The sequence below is a fragment of the Onychostruthus taczanowskii genome, unplaced genomic scaffold (genome assembly GCF_017590055.1).
Source record: "Onychostruthus taczanowskii isolate IOZ18803 unplaced genomic scaffold, ASM1759005v1 scaffold20, whole genome shotgun sequence".
Lineage (NCBI taxonomy): Eukaryota > Metazoa > Chordata > Aves > Passeriformes > Passeridae > Onychostruthus > Onychostruthus taczanowskii.
The window spans coordinates 3,377,253-3,397,920 of NW_024499240.1; the positions used below are offsets into that span (position 1 = coordinate 3,377,253).

The 20,668-nt window shown below is 39.2% G+C and overlaps 1 protein-coding gene across 2 annotated transcripts in view; it reads left to right on the forward strand.

Moving 5' to 3' along the window:
* The window catches only part of CERS6 (ceramide synthase 6), a 94,380-nt gene extending 76,706 nt beyond the window's left edge, over positions 1 to 17,674 (forward strand). The window contains exons 9-11 of one of the 2 annotated variants that reach the window (XM_041403646.1): positions 8,177 to 8,333; positions 9,312 to 9,339; positions 11,764 to 17,674. In XM_041403646.1, coding sequence (XP_041259580.1) covers positions 8,177 to 8,333; positions 9,312 to 9,339; positions 11,764 to 11,921 — 343 coding nt within the window. In that variant the 3' untranslated portion in view covers positions 11,922 to 17,674. Of the gene's footprint in view, positions 1 to 8,176; positions 8,334 to 9,311; positions 9,340 to 11,759 lie in introns of both variants that reach the window. The other variant, XM_041403645.1, reaches the window with a different exon arrangement.
* Positions 17,675 to 20,668: the final 2,994 nt, after the last annotated feature.

The window sequence follows — 20,668 nt, forward strand, 5'->3', positions numbered from 1 at the left end:
CTCTTTCATTTTTCCTGGAATCAGCTTCTCTCTGAGCAAATAGGGCAGTGCAGAACTCCTGTAAGAAGCAGCTGCTACAAAGATTTGCTGACCCTTTTTCCTCATTTTGTTCTTTAGCTGATATTGGCTGGGTTTGTACAGCTCTTAACAAGCAGTGAAGTTGAATTGTTGTCTTTCATGCTGGTTTTCTTTCCTGACATGTTTTCTCCTGACTGGCCCTTGGAGTACGTGTGTTGTGTGGGAAGACAGCATGTGGACCCCAGCAGAGTCACTCTGCCTCACTCCTCTGAACATACTGGTAGAACAGAAAGCTCCAACCTACCCTTAAAAGCACCTTACAGTGCCAAAGCAATACATAGGCAGTGGGTAAAGCAAGAGTCCTGGTCAGGTACTTCGCAAGTAAGAATTCATGTAGCTAGGTGAATCCAGCTGCCCAGACCTTGTCTGCACTCTGAATGAAGTGGTTGCAATGGTTTTACTTACTCTTGCTGGACTGTAAACATTTCTAGCCTAGCTAGGATAATAAAATAACTTTTTAGTTAAGATGATCTCTTCTGACACTGTCTCAAGCTCATTTTGTTCAGAATATTGTCTAAACCAGAGCACAATCATAATCACATGTTGCTTGTGGGTAGCAGATACTGAAAGAATAAGTTATAATTTTGATACTTGATTTCTGATGCTATTCATACTGTCATTGAGTGGATGCTGTAGAACTAGCAAAAATTATCTGATGTGCTTACATTTCAGTCTGTTTATAAGACAACTTATAATCAATCAGTTTATAAAGAGTATTTAATAACAAGGTTTTGACAAACGAATAATAGTATAGTCAAAGAACTCATACACTTCAATTTATGGATTAAAAAGAAGGTTTAATTAACTAAGGCTCTGTAAATTTACTCACAACTCTTGTCTTAGCTCTTTAGCAGAGCGTATATAGTGTTGTCATCCCATCTGCTTCTGACATCAGATGTTATCTTTTCTAAGGCCTAGTTATTTTATTTCCTCAATTTTTTTACAGCATTTGTGAACTCAGGCTTCTGGAATTTTACAAGAAGCAAGGGTGAAATCTTTGGAGTACTAGGTTAATACTGATCCAGCTATTTACAGGGAAGCTATAAGAAGTGGAAAGGTTAGAGGTGTCATTCACTATTATGGGCTTGCAATGTAAATAGCAAAAAGTGGCATTTGCTTAGTGTTGCTGTTTTTAAAATTTTCATGTGATCACAGCAGGAAGAAATTATATGAAAAAATATTTCATCAGACTTCCAAAGCCATTCTTATCCTCGTTTTTAGTTTCTACAGACTGTAATCTGTGGTTATAATAATGCTTTCTGTTGTCAAGGATAGCATATTCAGTCAGTGTTCTTACTTCTTCTTTTATTGAGAAAAATGTCCTGTCTAAAACCTGTGCTCCAATTGGAAACAGGACAGATACCTGTGCAGTGGCACTTCTCTTGCTTAGAATTATTCTGCCAAGCATAAATGTGTCAGGGCCAGTGAAACAGAGTGGTTGTTTTTCTTGTGGCCAGACACCTTAGCCACTTTTAAATCAGCTCAGGTAAGTAGTTTGAACTTGTGCAAACGTTCTGCCTTTTCTCTTAGAGGTATCTTTAGCACCAGGGTTTGCTGTTAGTGGCACATATTTTGTGGTGCTACAGAGTCAATACAAAAGCAGAACAATGCTACTGCAAGCTTCTGACATATGTGGGATGTAAAAATCATAGCTCTGCAAAAGCAGGAGAGTAAGTTAACTTACCAGCTTGAAATAGTAAATGACTTTTGAACACCATGATCAACAGCCATGATGGAGCTGGCATCTCATTCGTGTTCAGCCAGGAGGGGGTCATTGTGGCTGAGCACCCTGGGAAGAACCCAGTCCCCATGTAAATGAGCACAGTCTGTAGCTTTCATCAGTGTTGCACAATGGCAGAGTTTGACCCATAATATATCTGAAAGTATAAATAATTATTAAGAAAATTGGATTAAACTGAAAACTGTTTAGGGATGATTTCACAGACATTGATGTTGCACATAGTTAAGCGCAACTGCACTTACTTTCAGCCAACAGAAAAGGGCAGGAGGATGGCTTTTTTATGCTCTGATACTCTGTTCTGCAAAGATTGGAAACTATCGTTTACAGCAAATGTTTTTCCTCTTTGGAGAATCACTCCAGGAAAATGGATCTTGATACATGTTCTCTGTTGCTCATATGTTTTATATGTGCCTGAAGATTTTCAGATTTGGAAGTGTCATTCTTAGTATAACATAGTTCTTCAGTACCTGTGAGTTATTATCATGGGCCTTTACACAAGCATTTTGCCATAACACACTACTGATACAACATCTTGCTGAGTATTATTACATTCTGCTAGGAATCTTGAGTTCTCTCCATATCCTGATGTCTATGAAGGACTCTTCTGAGGTTTGAGTTTGGATTGTGAAAGTGCCTATGACCTTGTATCTTTGTTTTTTCTATCCACAAGAGTGTAAATACTACTATTCATACCAGTGGCTGCAAAATCAGCTAATGGGCAGTAACTGCTGATGAGAAGGAATTGAGTGAAAAGCACAGCTGAAACCAGGACAGTGACAGCTTGATCAGATCTCTTCTACAGTACATCAAACATGAATAATTTCCTGCCTGCTCCATCATTTTAGTTAAGTAATTGGAAATCCTATTGATCTGCACACAGGACTTAAAATAACACAGTCTCAGAGGCAGGGCTGTAATTTCTGCAAAGACATATTGTTCCTGATTAGTATTAGGACAGGAGCCACCTATCTCCACAGCAGCTGGGCAGGTGTTGGTACCATGTCAGGAGATCCTCTGATGCGGGGCTGCTGCGGTGAGCAGAATGCCATGTGGTGGTGACCTCACTGATAAAATTGAAGTGTGTGGATTTAATGTTGCTCTGAATACTGACTCAATAGTTCATATTCTTTCTGTCACTGAATTTTGCAGAGATCTTTCATCAGCTCTCTAAAAGAAGGAGGGTAATGAGCATCACCAACCAAACAATCTGATGAATCAGTCTGAGATGCTGTTGAAAGATGATCTCTCTCTCTCCCGCAGTCCTTTCCCTGCTTCTGTGTGGGTGACTGGTTCATCTGACTGTTCTCTGTTCACAGTGGGTCTCTGCTACTTCTCATGTATTTGCCATGCACTGATACTCTGGAGGGCTGAAAATGTAAGAGACAGCAGGATCTGAAAAGGGAAACAAGCTTGTTCTCCCACTCAGCAAGAACCAAGAAGCAGAACAGCGATGTAGACACAGCAGCTGGCCAAGCTGAAACTCAGATGAAAAACTTGGCAGTACAGCCCTTTATGTACTGGATTTGCTATAATTAAATATTTAACTTCACTTCAGCTTGAGGACTCTGGTACATGGAGTGCTATAAACCAAAGTTTCCTGAAATTGATGACTGTTTCATGTATGATTCCATACACTTCTCAGGTTAAAAGTTGTTTAACTCATTTGAAGTTTCATGCAGAAACATCTGTGTGTAAGGTCTGTTATGTAGCACTGTCATTAAAAGTAACTAGGACAGACTGTAATATGCAGTCCTATTAGATTCAATCAAGGTCTAAATCCTAGAGGTGAATATTGACCACTGATGAAAGGTATCTGATTTATCATCCTGTGGCTGATCAACATGTGCACATACATGTACTCTCACACTCCACTGCTCTTCATTTCTCTGTGAATCTCAGTGACCTTTTTTTCTACCTATCAGGTTTATGGCATCTGTTAAGGAAGTAGTCCACAGTGTTTTATAAAACATGCTAATAATTCTCACAGCATCTTTACATGGCCAACAGGGTGTGCCAGTACTTTGTGCCCATGTTTAACAAAAAATGAACTGTGTAAAGAAATTTGAAAATTTCTTAGATCACATAAGTTAATATAACAGCTAAATCCACAGTTTAGAACTCCTGACTCTATTCTCTGGTCATAGTCACTTTTTACCAAATACAATGAAGAATAAACTACTGTGTTTTGGTGGCAGAAGTAAGTACAATTGTTTGGTTTTTTTAAAGGAAAAATTTTTAAAAGGGGCAGAAGTGTTGCTGGTAGGACTACTGTTGAGTTACTTGCACTAAATGGGATAATTAATGTAACTACATAATTACATAAATGTAATTATGTATTTTCTTGGTAATGTATGCAGTATTGAAAGGTATCCCAGTACAGGTGATATGGTGCAATATAGGGTATTGTTGTCTATTATACACATGATGGGAATAAAGACATTTATTCTGAATTATTTAGACAAGCTGGATAGTATTGTGCTGTCCTTGGTCATATCTGAGATTTCCATCTATTGTGCTGTGTTAATAAGGTGACTTTAATTCAGCATGTTGCCGCAGAATATGTTGGGCAGTGGACATTGCTGCAGAAGGGAAGGCAACTTGCAGTAGCACTAATTTCAGCTGCACAGTTTCTGCTCCCATTGGATGTGATAATAGTGCCCATCATCCAGCTATGCATCATTCTTCAGAGTTTATCACTAATTTCTTGCTTGTCTGGAAGAATACCTACTCCTTTCACATGATCCTCCTTTTCACCTCTTCATTTCTCTTAGGATCCTTTCAGAAGCAAACACAGAACATTTTTGTCAGTTCTCAGACAATATAGATAAGGATTTTACTCTTCCATGCATTCCTCTCTTTCTTTAACTCCGTTAATCTCCAGGTTTTCCTTTCATCCTTGGTGCAAGACAAGGGATCAACTTGCCAAGAATTAGTAGCTGATACCCAAGAGCCTGGATTTGGGCCCACTGATTTGTGGGAGGGAGTGTACTGTTAATAAGTCAGTGTGGATCTGTTACCTCCAGTGTCCCAAGTACTGCTTCGCTGGCAAGATAAAGAGCCAGAGAGTAGAGGAAAAACCTGTGTTACTGCTGGTGTGTTGCAGGTGATTGTTTAGTAGTTGTTGAAAATGTGTTCATTTTATTCTGAGTGTTTAATTAGAGTGGTAGTACAGTAAGTACAGGATTATCTCTCCTAGTGGCTCAGATATTGTGGCAGGGTTCCTGAAAAAATACCACAGATTTCTGTAAGAGTAGATTGGATCTTAAGTGGTGAATTTATTTTATTTGCTTTCATCAGCCATACTGCTTAATTCAAGATGGTAAACTGGCTTCACACAGCCAGGTGCACAACCCTCCTTGGGATACATTTAATGAGGGAAGAATACCTTCCATGAAATTGTGTCATGTTCTCCAGCTATCAAAATCTTCCAGGGGCTCAGAAAAAAAACCAGTCCAGAAATTATTTTCAAAAGCAGAAGATAACATTTAGTTTCAAATTGCAAAGATCTGAGAAATGCTGACAATCAGAAAGGTAGAGCACTTGCAGCTTAAAGTAATTTTCCCCTGTGAGATCAAGTCCAGCTGCTTCAAGTCAGATACCCAAGAATCAAAGTTTTCACTATTCATTATGAAAAGCTGGGATTTAATCACTGGAGAGCTTTGAAAAGTCCCAGCAAGTGTATTTACAGATATAAGTGCTTTTCTGAGTATTTGAATCTAAGATTTATTTGCATATACATCTTATGGGCACTTTCTCTTCCATGTAATCTATTTTCATGCTGCTATTTCCAGTCCCCATTATTTATGTAGTTGATTAAAATGCTTCCATTGAATACTTGAAGCAGTGAACTTGATGGAAAGTGGTCTAACCTCTTTCTTCCTCAGTCTCTACAAGTAGAATTTCTCCGTATATTCTGACTCATAACCTTTTGAATTTTTCCCCATTTCAGACTTTTAATATGAAATTATTTATTTATTTTGAGAGTTTACGTGCTTACTTTGATTTTTTTCTGTAGTTTTCTATATTTTTCACTCAGCTTCTGCTCTGTAGTGCTTAGACATAGCCTTAGCTCCACGTGAATACCTAGCCTGCACATCAGACCACTGAACCCTCTTGGCATTGCTGGGTAATTAATGAGATTATTTTTGCAGTTTTAATAGAGAATTCAAATCTTGTCCTTAGTTTGCCAGACATAACAGATTAGAAAGTACTCTTATTTTTCATTGAGGCTTATTTCCCTATCAAATACACAATATATGAGTCATTTGCACATGAGACTGTTCTTGATACCAAAAGCGCTCTTTTTGGCCTCGCTTTCTTCCTGACTTCTGCAAGAGCAGACTAACTCATCTCTAGTGCTGCTTTTTTTACTTGACTTCCGTGGAAGTCCCCTGAGATTAATTTGGCCCAGTTAATAAAATATAAACAGAAACCTGCAGAAGCTTCATTTACAATTCTGTGGCATTTAAAGTTTTAGACATAGAGACAGTTGAGTGTGAACAATGGTAACTTTATATACAGGACTTGTTGATTTCAAGTTTGAATTTGATATATTGGTTGGAACTGCAGTAAGCATTGTTGAAGTTGAGCAGTGCTGACTCCACGTCTGTTTTGATATGATGAGAGTGTCCCCTTGAACTGTAAAGTGGGGTGTTACTGTGACAAATGTAGCTACCACTGGCAGAACAAATTGCACAAAGCTGAGACTGAAGAGTTCTACCTGACAGAAGCAATAATATGATGGTTTTTACAAACTGGAAAACATTTTCTGGTGTTCACACCATAAACACAAGACAGTGCAAAAACACAGCTGTGTAGGAAGGTTATAAAAATTCAACTTCTGTAAGAAGGCAAAAATGAAAAGGTAGAAGTACTATGAAATACCCCTACAGTATTAAGTCCAGTGTATCAGAAATCACTGGTTGATTTTTGATCAGTGGAGTTACACACATTGGCCGTGTGTCATTACCACTAAATGTTGTATTCCGGATTTGTTGTCTGTACATATTTCATACTGGTACTACTTAAACTGGTTTTACGTTGCTGGAAAGGGCTGTGGCAAACGCTGTTGTTTATTAAAAAGCTGAGATGGGTAAGTTCTCCGCGGAGCTGCGCGCTGCCCTGGAGCCCGTGCGGGTCCCGGTGCCGCGGTGCTGGCCGGGCTGAACGCGCCATCTAGTGACTCGCGGGGATGGTGGATGGAACACGAGGAGCAGAAGGCAGTGGAGTTTTTAATCAATTTCTGCATCAGCAGGGAAAGCGGATGAAGTTTGACAAATCTTTATATTGCCTTGTTTTTCTCCCCCTAATTAACAGAGATTCCTAGATCATTATTTGGTTTTAAAATGCCATTGTTTCTGTTGACTGTTCTCCACTCTGCTCTCAGGCTGTTTGCTAAGAGAGATTGAACTCACCTGCTGTGGCAGAGTATTTGAGCAGAAAGTTAGTGCTGTTAAAGCTTCAGAATTCATTGTAACATCGGTTTACTGCCTGCATCTGAAATGCTGGTTCTCAAAAATTTGTTTCAAATCTGTAGAACTGCCTGAATTTCTTAGAGTCATAGAATGATTTGGATTGCAAGGGATCTTTAAATGTCATTTAGCCCAATCCCCCTGCAACGAGCAGGGACATCTTCATCTAGATCAGCTTCCTCAGAGCCCTGTCCAACCTGACCTTGAATGTTTGCAGGGATGGGGAGTCTACAACCTCTCTGAGCAACCTGTTCCAGTGTTTTACCACTCTCATTGTAAACATCCTCTGCTTTAGATCTAGTCTAAATCTACCCTCTTTTAGCTTAAAACTGTTAGCCATTGTTTTATCTCAACAGGCCCTACTAAAAAGTTTGTCCCCATGTTTTTATAAGCCCCCTTTAAGTACCAAAAGGCTGCAATAAGGTCTCCCCTCACTGTCCCATTGTCCCTGTCCTGGATGTAACTGCCCAAGCCTCACTCTTGGTTGTACGTAAGTGGTATGCAAATCAGATTTGGTGCAGAATAATGGCTAATATGGGGGCCAGTAATCTTTATTATCAATCAGGGAAGGAGTTATTTGAGTTAACCAACACCTGCTAGCTGTATAGATGGAGAGAAGAAATGCACACTGAAGATCTTTGTTTTCAGTATGCAATGTTTACAAATCAAGTTAAATATTGAAAGCAACATTTTGATGTTGTTTCTCTCTGGAGAAAACAACAAAACAAACCTGTGTGATTCAGTCCAAGTCACTATTACTTTGAAAACCAACCTTCCATGTGGATCCCATCTAATGAAGTACTTGTCATTTTGATTTAAAAATAACTTCTTTAAGATTGTTAGCTTAAGGAAAGTGTTACTGTTTTTCTGTCCCTTTTTTTTCTAGGATATTAAATACAACGTTGTTTGAACTGTATGAAGCTCTGGGCAATTTTCCTGCCTTGTGGGTCTTCAATGTGCTGCTTATGGTTCTTCAAATTCTGCACTGTTTTTGGTCTTACCTAATCATAAAGGCAGCCTACAAAGCTATTTCAAAGGGCAAGGTAAGACAACACAGTTCTGTTTAATGATTTTAAGTTTTCTATTTTCAATAGAGGTCGCTTTTTGTTTGGGTTTGGGTTTTTTTCTAATCCATAACATGCTACTGGAGACACATCTTGTTTTAGATCTTCTTTCCTTTCCTGGAAACTTTTTCCCACTCCTCATGATTGTCAGATAAGTTAATATACTCTGTATAGTGATTGTCTTTATATGTGCTTCTGCACTTCCTTTTTACAATGTAGTACACAGAACTAAACTACCTTAGGGAAATCAGGTTAAAGAAACCCAAGTAAACTGCTTTCTTGAGGCTGCCAGTTCTGTTTTTCTTCTTTATAGTAGTTGTTAGCAAAATGTTCATTTCACAGCTGGAAGTGAAATGAAGCAATAATAATACAAAATTAAATTCTGCTGTTTGCTAGTGGCAAAATTACTGATCACAGCCTCTTCTGGGTTTTGGTATTAATGAGGTATTGCAAAGAGCTCTGTATTTTCTTTCTAGTATTCCCAGAGCAAGACTGTTTGGGCTAGACTTTAGTGTCTTGCTGCCAGTGGTACATTTGACAGGAAGATGTCTCTCCCAGAAGTACATTACAGTTGCTGGGCAGACACAGGCCTTATGTGCAGTTGGTAGAATTAATCCTTACAGATCATGTAAAGTCAGGATACTTTGCCCTTAAAGAGCAGAGCACATTGATGTGACTGACCCCAAAGTGAATGGGATTGTTCTCCATAAAATTGCTATCTATGAATGTACTGGAGAGCTCAGCCATGCACTGCCAGAGCCCAGAATGTGCCACTCCATCTGTGACAGACACTGCATTCACAAGCTGTATTTTGCCTGGAAGGCATGCTTTAGTCTGCTCTGCTTTTAGAAATTATTAGCCTCAGCTGTCCTGTCTGAATTATACCAGTGACTTCAAAGACTGCTTCCTCCTCTCTTACTCTGCTTGTTTATCCTTTCCCTTGTGCTGTGCTGGAAGGCTGGGAAGTGGAACCCCTTGCACGTAAGTTTCTTTAAATTTACTATGCAAAAGATTTATTCTGACAACACTGGTGTTTGTGGTTTGGGCTGATTTGGTTCTTTTAGTTTGTAGTTTCTGCTTGGTATTTATCCATTGTTTGTATTTATATATTTAAGTAAAGACTATCTTGAAAGGCTATTTTTTACTTCTTGGCTATGCATCACCTAAAACCATTCAAACCCACTTCTATCTGTGGTGCTAATATGCTTCACGTTTTTTACAGAGGTAGGTAGATAGACAGAGTGTGTGTGTATACAATACTTTATATATCTCAGCAGGATAAGCATCTGCTCTGTCAGCATTCAGGACACACACTTGAGACCGTAATTCCTTCACCTTGTAGTTCTAACAATTGCACAGGAGAAAACTGAGATTGTACAGAGTTAAAGCAGAGTTAGACACTTGCAGTAACACAGGGACCAGGTTAGAGTTGTATATGTATGACATTTATACAGAGGATTAGTTTTCCTTCAGGTCTTAATATCCTCACTTGCAATGCCATTCTTTCTATTTCTGCAATAAAAATAAGTACTGTTTTCACAATACATTACAGATAACTTACAGATAAGTGCTAAGTACTGCAAGATGTGTTGCACTCATATCAGGTTTTAAGTGCAAAGGCCCTGCTTCATTGCTGCATTTTAAAAACAAAGGGAGCAGATCATGTTTAGCAGAACTGGCTACAGCATAGAATCTTATCTTGATTTTTGACATTGGGGCAGGATCCTAGCAGAAATATTGGCAGTAAATCTATTAAGAGAATTTAAGTTGAAGCAGAATTGTTCAGTCATCTGGTCTGCCATCACTTAGATCACAGGTGCTCAGTACTGTGTGCTGAGACCATTTTCTTCTGTCTGATAAGGGTATAATTCTAAGTGTATTTCTGTACCCCCACCAGCTGCAATATAAAAGTTCCTTTATATGAAAGACATTGAAGTAACCCATTAATTGAAGCTCTGTAAAGCATGTAACCAAATTTCGGACCTCAGCTGAAGTCCAGTTTCACAGGTGTCAGAATTGTGGGCTTGCTAGACATTGGCATTAAAAACTTTACTTACTGGGAGCTGTATGGGAACTGTTTTCTTTTTTCACTGGTTCCAAGCAGAATAGTGTCACTTAGGTACTGTGTGATATTGCAAGGGCAACACTGGGAGCTCCAAAGGCAAATGGCTCTTTCTGAGATGAGAGTGGAATTGTCATGAAGACTTTCCAGAGCAAAGGAGGATTACTGTAAGCAAAAAGTTACACAGTGGCCCTGTTCTTTAAGTATTTCTAGTTCTTCAGGAAAAAGACTCACCATGTGTTTGCCCCCTTTTATGTCCATTTGCTGTAGTAAAGTCAGCTGTTATTACCTGATTGTGGCAACCAGCAGATCAATTGTGGATCGATCGTGAAGAAATTGGGATGCTCAGCTATACAAACAGGAGTAGAAGCAGGCATGAAAATGGCATCCTTAGAGCTGCATGCGGGTTAAACCTCAGACCTATTTCTGTTGATGCTGGGGTTTTTTTGTATTACATCTGGTGGACTCTTGGTAGTTTTGGAGATTTTCAGGATTTTTCAAAGAAGCCAGCTGAAAATTAGCAGGAAACCCCTAGATTATAAGGTCCATCTGTTTCTGAAACACCTTTCCAGTGACACAATGGGGCACACAGTTGAACTGTGATTCCTGTTTTAGAGACTGAAGTGGACTATGTCCACATTTACAAGTGCCATTCTCACCACTTGTCTGAAGTCAGAGACTGCAGTTACCTGATGTGGTGAGTTTTATTTCAAGCAGTACTCGTGTCTCCTCCTGTGAGCACACAACACTGTTCCTTGGAGCCATGTGGTCTTCAGTGAGTTGGGAAGTAAGGGGCAGGAAGTTGGGTTGAACATTTTGTACTACCAGGTCAAAGAGCAGCACTCCAAATGAAGGACAGGAATATAGGTGTAGTTAGGAGGGCAGAGGGACTGAGCCTAGGTTGAGTGTGAGAGCTTGGATTGTTGTTTACTTCAGTCTGTGCAAAACCCTTTGCTTTGAGCACTTGGCCATAGTACCTTCAGTGCACCAGTGCTGAGTTCTCACCCTGCCTTTGCATATGGGATATGTATGTGCAGACACCTGTGTTTGAAGTGAGTGCAGGCAGGCAAAGGCAGAGAAGTGTGCCAGAGCTGAAATTGCCTTCAAAACTCAAATTGAAACCAATGAGCTGAGTTGTTTCCTTACAGTCACCTGCTGCCTACTTCTTTTCCACATTCTACAGGTAGCAAAGGATTCCCGAAGTGACGTTGAGTCAAGCTCAGATGAGGAGGAAACAGTACCTCGCTCAAAGAAATATGTGAATTCTCTGATTCTCTTGAACCAGTGAGCTGAGTTGTTTCCTTACAGTCACCTGCTGCCTACTTCTTTTCCACATTCTACAGGTAGCAAAGGATTCCCGAAGTGACGTTGAGTCAAGCTCAGATGAGGAGGAAACAGTACCTCGCTCAAAGGCCCCGCACAGCACTGTCACCACGAATGGGACCAGCGGTGCCAATGGGACAAATGGGTATCTTACTGGTGCCACTTCCTCAGAGGAGCATTAATCCTTCAGTTCAATCATGAGACACAAACAGAATGAACTATTTGCTACTGGAAGTAAATTATAAGTTGTGAATGCGGTTTATTCATGTATTTCAGCATCAGAAAAAATTAGGAGTATCAAAGCATTCTGATAGCGCACTGCCATATTTCCTGTTTGTGAATGAAGACAGCACACCATTCTGTATACGTAGGCATGCTGTATGTGTATGTAACTGACACAATGGGAGCAGTATTTTCACTTGTACTGTCTGAAATATTATTTATTTTTTATTCTTTTGGGAACTTCTGGACAAAAGGGAATGTCCATTCTCAAACTTTGTGTCTTGGATTCTCGGTAACAGAGAGCATCATGCTCAGATCTCTTCTGTCCATCCCTGTTGGTTTTGCTGAATCTGCTATAAGTAATAGTTGCTTGATTTGTTACTTACAGTAAGATAGAACATAGCTTTCTAGATTTTAGATCTGCTTCAGATATTTTTGCTATCTTTGTGTTTTAAAGTACTGGTTTTGAAATCGTCTATGAAATCACAGTTACTGTTTTTCCAACATAATTAGGGGAAAAAAGAAAGTGGTAATTGTGGGATATTACTTTATCATAATTTAAAATTCCAATTTGGTGGTTAATTGCATTAGAAGTAGACTTGATTTGTTGTGTAAATACCCAAAAGCGTTGTTGTCAGCACTTCGGATAAATTCTTTATTACCTTTTTATTTTGGCCTTTCAATTTTTGACCTCTACAGATTTTAGCTTTTTGCAGAGACTCCATGTAAAAAGGCGTTTCTTCAAATGCACAATTCTGAATCCAGACTTAACTCCTGAAATTTTTCTTGTACATTCACTTGATTGACAGCGGAGGTGTAATGGAAAAAACAGCAGATGAAAAGTTCATTTCTTCCTCGGACTCAGCTCAGTCTAGGTATTGTTCTCAAAATCATTGCCACTTCCTTGGCAGGGAGAAGAGAGAGAAGGCAGAATGTCATACATTACTAAAATTAGTTCATTTTACATATGTGAGAACTTGAGCAAAATTCACTAAGCATAATTCACAGCAGCCTTTGTATGCTCAGCAGTATTTCATCACCTCTACAAATAAAGTTAGGGGGCGTTTGTAAAATAATTTTGCATTCCTTTTTCATCCAAGATTTACAAATAGTGTCCCAAGGAAGACATAATAACACCTTAAGTAAACATCTTTTTAAACATTATATACATACTTCTTCCAGTCTCTAGATCAAAGTTTGATGTAGGATGCTAAGGATCATACAGCTCTTGCAGGACACTCTTCTGTGAGTTTGTGATTTGTGACAGCAGTGCCAAAAGTAGACAGGGTTCTTGGATAACAGACTCTATGCAACCTACTGTTCAACAGTATTGTGTGTGCACACAGAACCAATGTGCTTATAGACCAAAGACTTACACACACACACACACACACACACCCCTATATATATAAAACTTAAAAAAACAAAGGAAGGAAAAAAAAACGGGAAAAAAATCTCAAATGTGTCTTCTATATACAAAGGGATTGAAGTGCTGTGTTCAGCTGGAAACCTGAGCCATGAGGTCATTTCTGATTCCTTCCACCTATGCAAATAGTAAAATATAGATGATTTCTGATGCCATAAAACATGTTTAAAGACTCTGTTTTATATACACTTCATTGAAGAAAGTTGTGTTGCCGCTTCTTTCTTTTGAAAACTGAGATTTGTCCTATTCTACTGGTCCCTCTTGAAAACTTCTAAAACTTTTATTATCCATAGAAACTCCTGTTAGGAACTCCTGTGTTAGGAAAAAGGAGGTGTGCTAAAAGCAAGGTTGGAATGGCATGAATGGAAATAGTACCTCAACTTAGTAAAGAATAAAGGTAAGAAAACTCAGAAATTGTAAATCACAAAAGATCTGTCAGTTCTGCTACAGAGCATCTTTTGAAAAAGCTAGATAAACTTGTAATCCAGCAGCTGCGTAGCTTGTATGTCCATGAGTATATCTGAGGGAGCAAAGGAGCCTTACTTAAATCTCCCTCTCCCCAGAAAGTTTCTCTGCCTCTGATTTTTTTCATCTGTCTTCTGTGCATTTGATTTCATACAGTTTTCTTCAGGGCAGGTTACACATGTGAAAATACTCTGATTAAAATAGAAAGTATCCTATCCTATCCACAGTTTGCAGCTGTGTAGTAATTACTGTAAAGATTATTCCAAGATTTTAAAATAAACCCATCCTGGGATCAATTCAATTAAGATTATAATTTGTGAAGTCTAACCTGCTAAAATGGTAATGGAGCATGTCAGTTTAAACACACCTCTTTCATGGTGTTGGTTACTGTCTCCACTGAACCATTTCCCTTCTGAAAAGTTGGTTACAAAAATGGCATTCTGGCAAAATATTTTGTCTCACATGAGAACAGAATGTTTCTCTGAACTGTCAACATGCACAACATAGACCACACGCTGCAATGTTGGTGATACCAGGGCATAGAGCAGTCCCCAACAACAATCCCTGTGCCAGAGGCCTTTAGTCCCTTAGTTGGTCCTCTTCAGCAATGCTCTGTAATGTTCATTCAGATGTGGAGTCAAGGCTACAACCCTTGAGATGATTTACCATCACTACATACGCTGTTAGGGTATCACAGAATCTTACATTGTTAAGGGTTAGAGGGGACCTTAAGGATCATCTATTCCCGACCTCCCTGCCATGAACAGGGACACTTCACGCTAGACCAGGTTGCTCAAGACCTTATAAAACCTGGCCTTGAACAATGCCAGGTTTAGGGCATCCATAGCTTCCCTGGGCATTTTGTTCAGTATTTTACCACCCCTGAAGTAAAGAATTTCTTTCTAATAGCTAACCTAAACTTTTCTCCTTTTTGCTCCAATCCTCTTATCAACTCCATGGCCCTTTTCTGGATGTGCTTCAACAGTTCTATGTCTTTCTTACGCTGGGGACCCCAGAGCTGGCTGCAGTACTCTGGGTGGAGTCCCACAAGAGCAGAGGGACAGAATCCCCTCCCCTGCCCTGCTGTCCACCCTCCTGTGGGTGCAACCCAGGATACGTTTAGCTTTGTGGGCTGCGAGTGCACACTGATGGCTCACGTTGAGTTTTTCACCAATCATCACCACCCCCAAGTCTCTCCACAGGGTTGCTCTCAATCAATTCTTCACCCAGCCTGTAGGAGTGCCTGGAATTGCCACAACCCAGGAGTAGGACTTTGTACTTGGCTTTCTTGAACCTCATGAGGTTTCCATCGGCCTCTCTCTCAAGCCTGCCAAGGTCCCTTGATCCCCAGTGTTAAATGGTGCATCTGGGATTGAAACTCTTCCCTTGAGGTTTAAATTCACTTGCATCTGTGATGTGCTAAAGTATGTACGCAGTTACCTTGGTTCAGTATGTAATTGTACCCAATTACATACTTATCCCCTATAATCCTGGCTTTTTGGAGTCTGTTCTTAGCAGTCTAGGATAACTTCATACAGATACGTCTGGAAAGTAAGTGAGGTAAGAGAGATTCAAATGACACATTTGAGGGAATAGGGTAAGAGGAAGCCTTAAGAACTTCACCAACCTTTGCTAAACAATGGCTGATCTTGCAAGCTAGAGGTTTATTACAAAAATTAGGAATTCACACTTTTTTTCTGTCTCTAGCAGGAAGGTACAAGTGATTTATAATCAGACATGGCAGTGTGCTTTCATTCATTGTTTCAACTAACGGGTGCAAAAACTTTGGCTTCATCTTTCACTCTGAAGAGAAAATGCCGTGCAATTATTTCCTTTTTCATTTGAATTTGATTGCTTTTCTGATTAAGAGCTTTGCAAAGTACATTTGGAGGTCATCAAGTATTTAGAGGTTGATTGCACGTATTTTAGAAGATTTGACTGAAATTATTCGCATGGTTCATGGTACATGTGAGACCTTAAAAGGTTCCTTATATTCACACCTTTTGTAGAATTGTAATTTAGTAATTCTAGAAATGAAAGTTTGTAGTCTATAACCTCTCTGTCTTTGAGTTCTATGCTCCTTGTTTATAGTACAGTACATGACACAGTGGTTGAGATGTCAAAGTAGAAAAATGAGGAAATTAGAGTTTCTTAGTAAATAGTAAGAATTTGTCTTCTTTCCTAGACAGCCCAGATTACAGTAAAATAAGATTCAGGTTACCCTTTGTGTGGTGTTTCCCATATTGGCATATTTTGTATCAAAAGAAAAATACATGGTGGGTTGGTGGTTTTGTTTGGTTGTGTTTCATAAAGAACAACATTGCAGAAAATGGTAAAAATACCTGATCAAACAACAAGGGTGGACATTGGAGTCTTTTGGGTCTTGATCAATATTAAGTAGTGCTAGTTTTAAAATACCAAAGTGCCCCATGCTGTTTCCTTGTTGCCCTTTTGTAGTTTTTTCTATCTGTTATTTATTTAATGATGCCAGCAGAATTGGTACAGGTGTCACAGCTTCAAATCTCCTGCCTCAGCCTGTGACCGTTCTGTGACCATGTGATTGCCAATGCCAAATGCTTTTTCTGAGACCAAGTACATGCACTAAAGCTTTGCTTACAGTGGAGTGATTCTTGTCTTAAATCTGTATCTGATTCAGGTGAAAATCACTTCCTGGTTCTGAACAGGACATGAGGGCGAAAGCCGTGACCCTGCAGCACACACCACTGCTGATCACTGCTGCTTGATTGAGGCACTCCGTGTTTTACACTGACTGCTCTAGTGGGAAGCCTAATGCCCATTTCATTCATTTTCTCATTACCACAGCCTTCTGTATCTCAGAGAAATATGGGCTACCATTGGTTTTATACAGCTGATGCTTTGGTATTTTCTTAATCTCTTTGCTACAACTCATTTTTGTATGTCTCCTATTGTCTACTTCCTGTGACATTTGTGGGAGAGGAGTATTAAATACTTTTTACCCTTCCTGTAATGTAGACCCTCTTAGGCCTAACTTCAGTGTTCTGCAAACTCCAGTTGCCTTTAAACCATGAAGCAAAACCAATTTGTATTACTTGTTTTGACTGGGTTTGATTTGGAACAGAGACCTAATGGGAACTTCACTAAGACAACGTTATTCTTTTTTTCCCTTTTCTTTTAAAAAGCTCTAGTGGAAGTTTGGAAAGGTGGTGTACATGTACAGCCTTTACACTGTAAAGATTTCTGATTGTAGTTGCAATGAAAACACAGTGTTTGAGTGTGTCTCTACAGACTTCTCAATCTTTGAAATTGCTTTCAATTAAAAACTGGAAGGAAATACCATGAAAGGATGTTTTGGAGTCATTGTCAATGATCACATGTGTCAGACAAAAGGCAAAAAATATTGTCTTACATGACTTAAAATGGGTGCAACAAAACATTTTCTGGCTTCTGCTGAGCTTCAGCTTTTTGCTGTTCTGGGGTTTACTTTACACAAGCTCTCATACCATACTGTGCATGTTGACTGCTGCAAGGCAGGGTGAGGCAGATGACACATTTTCACCTGTGTTTTCATGACAGTCCTGTGCTTGAGCAACTCTTTCAGAAATGTGGTGACGTGTAGGAACTCCACTGTTCTGGACACAGTGATGCACTAGCTAGAAGTCCTTTCATGTATAGCTATTGTGTGGAACTTTGAAAGTTATTTTGTCTTTTATTTGACTGGGTTTGGGGTTTTTTTTAATACGGAGAATAATTATTCCTCATAAAATCTCTGGAACCAACCAGTATTGTGGGCTATTTTAATTTGGAGACAGTTTCATAATAAACATAAATATTAGAAATGTAGATTTTGTTTCTTATTTTTTCTATGAGATGCAGACAATGTTTTCCTTTGTTTTAGCTGGAAGATTGTTACCCACGCTGTAGACTCCAACACTCTTTCGACAGATCCAAGTATGTCTTTGCTGTGTTCATCACTGCAGTACTTTATGTTATTTCTTGTATGAAACTGTTTGTAACAGGAAGTGTTGGAAGATCAAGTTCTCTTGGTACAAACTTAAATTATTTTCATTACCAAAAAAAAAGATATTTTTCTGGGATTTAAACATCAAAATTTTGCATGGTAATAACTCCTGAATGTCCAGCTGGGCCCACTTTGGAAAAGCTGTGTTTTTTCAGTCTAGGTGAGCAGAGTTTCTTTAGAAATACACATTCAGATGTTTTCTTTTAGGGGAAACTGTCACTCAGCAAAGCACCACCTACTAGCCTCTTGTGGAAGTGAGAGAAAAGAGTCACTCTTAGGAGTGGCTCTCCTAAGGAAAAGCTGCAACTCACCAAAGTAAAACCTACAAAACACCATTATCAGGCAGGCTCTGGTGCAGCATTAAAAGATGATGAGGAAGTACTTAGAAATGGGATGCCTGAAAAAATTCTGGTAACTTCAGCAGGAAATATAGGCAACAGTTCTCATAACACAAGTATCAGTCATATAGGGATCTTCACACATCAGTTGAAGTTTTGCCACTGGAAGAGAAGTAAATCTTTTTGCAAATGGGAACTGCATTGTGTTAAAGAACTGGAGATCTTTAGCAATTGTAGTTGTTAGTATGGCTCTGCGATAATATATAGTGACTCTTGTGTTACATTTAATATAGCATTTTAGTTCATGTTTATTGAAGATATTTATGAAGAGATTTACTTAAGTGGAATATTGTCCAGTGGTATATCTAATGTCTTTTTCTCCCTATGCCACATATGCACCTCAACTTCTGTAGCACAAGGGAGAGCCAATGTGTGCAGAAGGCAGCTCAGGATAACGTGATACAGAGCAAGATCTTTATGTGCTGACTCTAAGTCTGTAAAGGACCCTTTGTGCAGGAAACCGTGGCTCTCCGAGGGCAGCAGGAGGTCTGCTGCTTCAGGAGAGTCAGAAGGCAGTGACACAATTTCCTGTAGATTTAGAAGGTGAGTGAAGGGAATCCAAATGTGTAGTTATACCAGACCAACAAATTTCTGCATGACTCAGTAGCTGATCATGCTGTAATGGACAGAGGCTGAGAGTTTATGTGGAGGGAAGTTAGTCCCAGCTCTGCTAGTGTGGGTGGAGGGTTCTTGTTTCCCTAAGTTGTGCTGGGCTTTTTGGCCTTTTTGGTGATTCATTCTGCTGCAGCTAGTCCTGCCCCTGGAGAGGTTTTACACAGTCTAGTCAGCCAGTAACCTTCTTAAGTGGCTTAACTGGGTTTCACAGAACAGGATGCCAGTTTGGGTTTTATGCCCAGCTTCTCCAGCCCCGAATCTGCCAAGCCAATGATGATTCTTGTAGAGAGATTTCTTAAGTGCAGAGTTGTGTGCAGCACTGATATGTTCCTGAGGTTCTGACTTTCAAAGGTAACTGTTTACATCTGACACAGAACTGTTAGCTTTTAGTCACTGGAAACTGCAATATAAAAGTATTAGAAGTTGATTATTGTGGGTTTTTTAAGAGCAACATGACCTACTTGTAATGTTACTGCTATAGTTCACTGATCAGATGAGAAGGTAATGTACTCTTCTAAACTACTGGCTGGCAACATATATTTACATTCCTAAATTAATGCTCTTTCATAGACATCTGAAAAACACCATAGTGGGTGGAGTTTTTTATACTTTTTATACACTTCAAAGTCTAAGGTATTCTCCCTAGAAAATTCTGCACAGGTTATTTCTCAATTTTCCAGAACAACCAAGCAAAGTCCCTGCACAACTGCCATATTTCATGCATATTTACAACAACTTTTCACAATCTCCCCTCACAAAAAATTGAAAGATGAAATGTGATCCTTCCTTAATTAAACTTGCATCAGCTTTCTCACATTAATCTAATTAGCAATTTTATGTCCTATTTCTGAGCCTATTATGAAGATAACCTCACCTTTTAATTTGCAGTAATGGTAATTATAATTACTGTTGGTATCCTAAGGTATCTTTGAAAGAGCTGCTTCCCACCAGAAAGCCTTGCTGTTTCATAGTTACTTTTGTTTAGTCCCTCATTTAGGCGTAATTTAAACTTAATTCATCTAAAGCATGTAGGTGTTCCTGGTTCTCATTTTTATACATGGTTTCTCACAGAACTGTCTCCCAAGTGAGATGACTGCCCATAGCTGTTACTTTATGGGATAATCTAATCATATTTCAGTTCCAGAAAAGGATTTGCATGTAAATAGTCTAGCTCACTTACAGGTCTAACATTTGGTCTTTCAGCAATGTTGAGGAAGTCATGACCCAAGTTGTGGCACCCCCTGGACTGGGTGGATGTAAATAACAACCAGGACTGCTGTCCAGACTAGAAGCAGCTGCCTTTTCACATGATTTTTTAAAATAACTGTTCCACTTTAATACCAATTTCCTACTACCTGAATCTCATTTTTTCTAAGGCTTTTTGTTAAGGAGCGTGTGAACCTTTGAGATTATGTATAGTTAAGCTGTGATGGTCTGCACTACTCTTGCAACTTGTCCAAGCATCCAGCACAAACACAGCAGCTGTTTTGCATAGAAGAACTCCTCTATAAAATTTAACAGGTAACTATTATAGACTGCTAACTGTATTATCTGGGAGAAGAAGAATGGGTTGCTAACAGCAAAGGGAAACAGCAGGAGCAGTTGGGAATAGTAAGCCATCTTTCTCGGTAAACTGCATTCACATTGACTGGATTTCATATTTTGATTCAATGGGATGCCATTAGCACATTTAGTAAAGGTGATCCCTAGTGTATTACTATTATTAGTGTATTATTAGTCCCAGGCAGACTGTCAAAATTGTGGACTAACCTTAGAGAAGGCTGGAGCCTAAAATGACAGGTA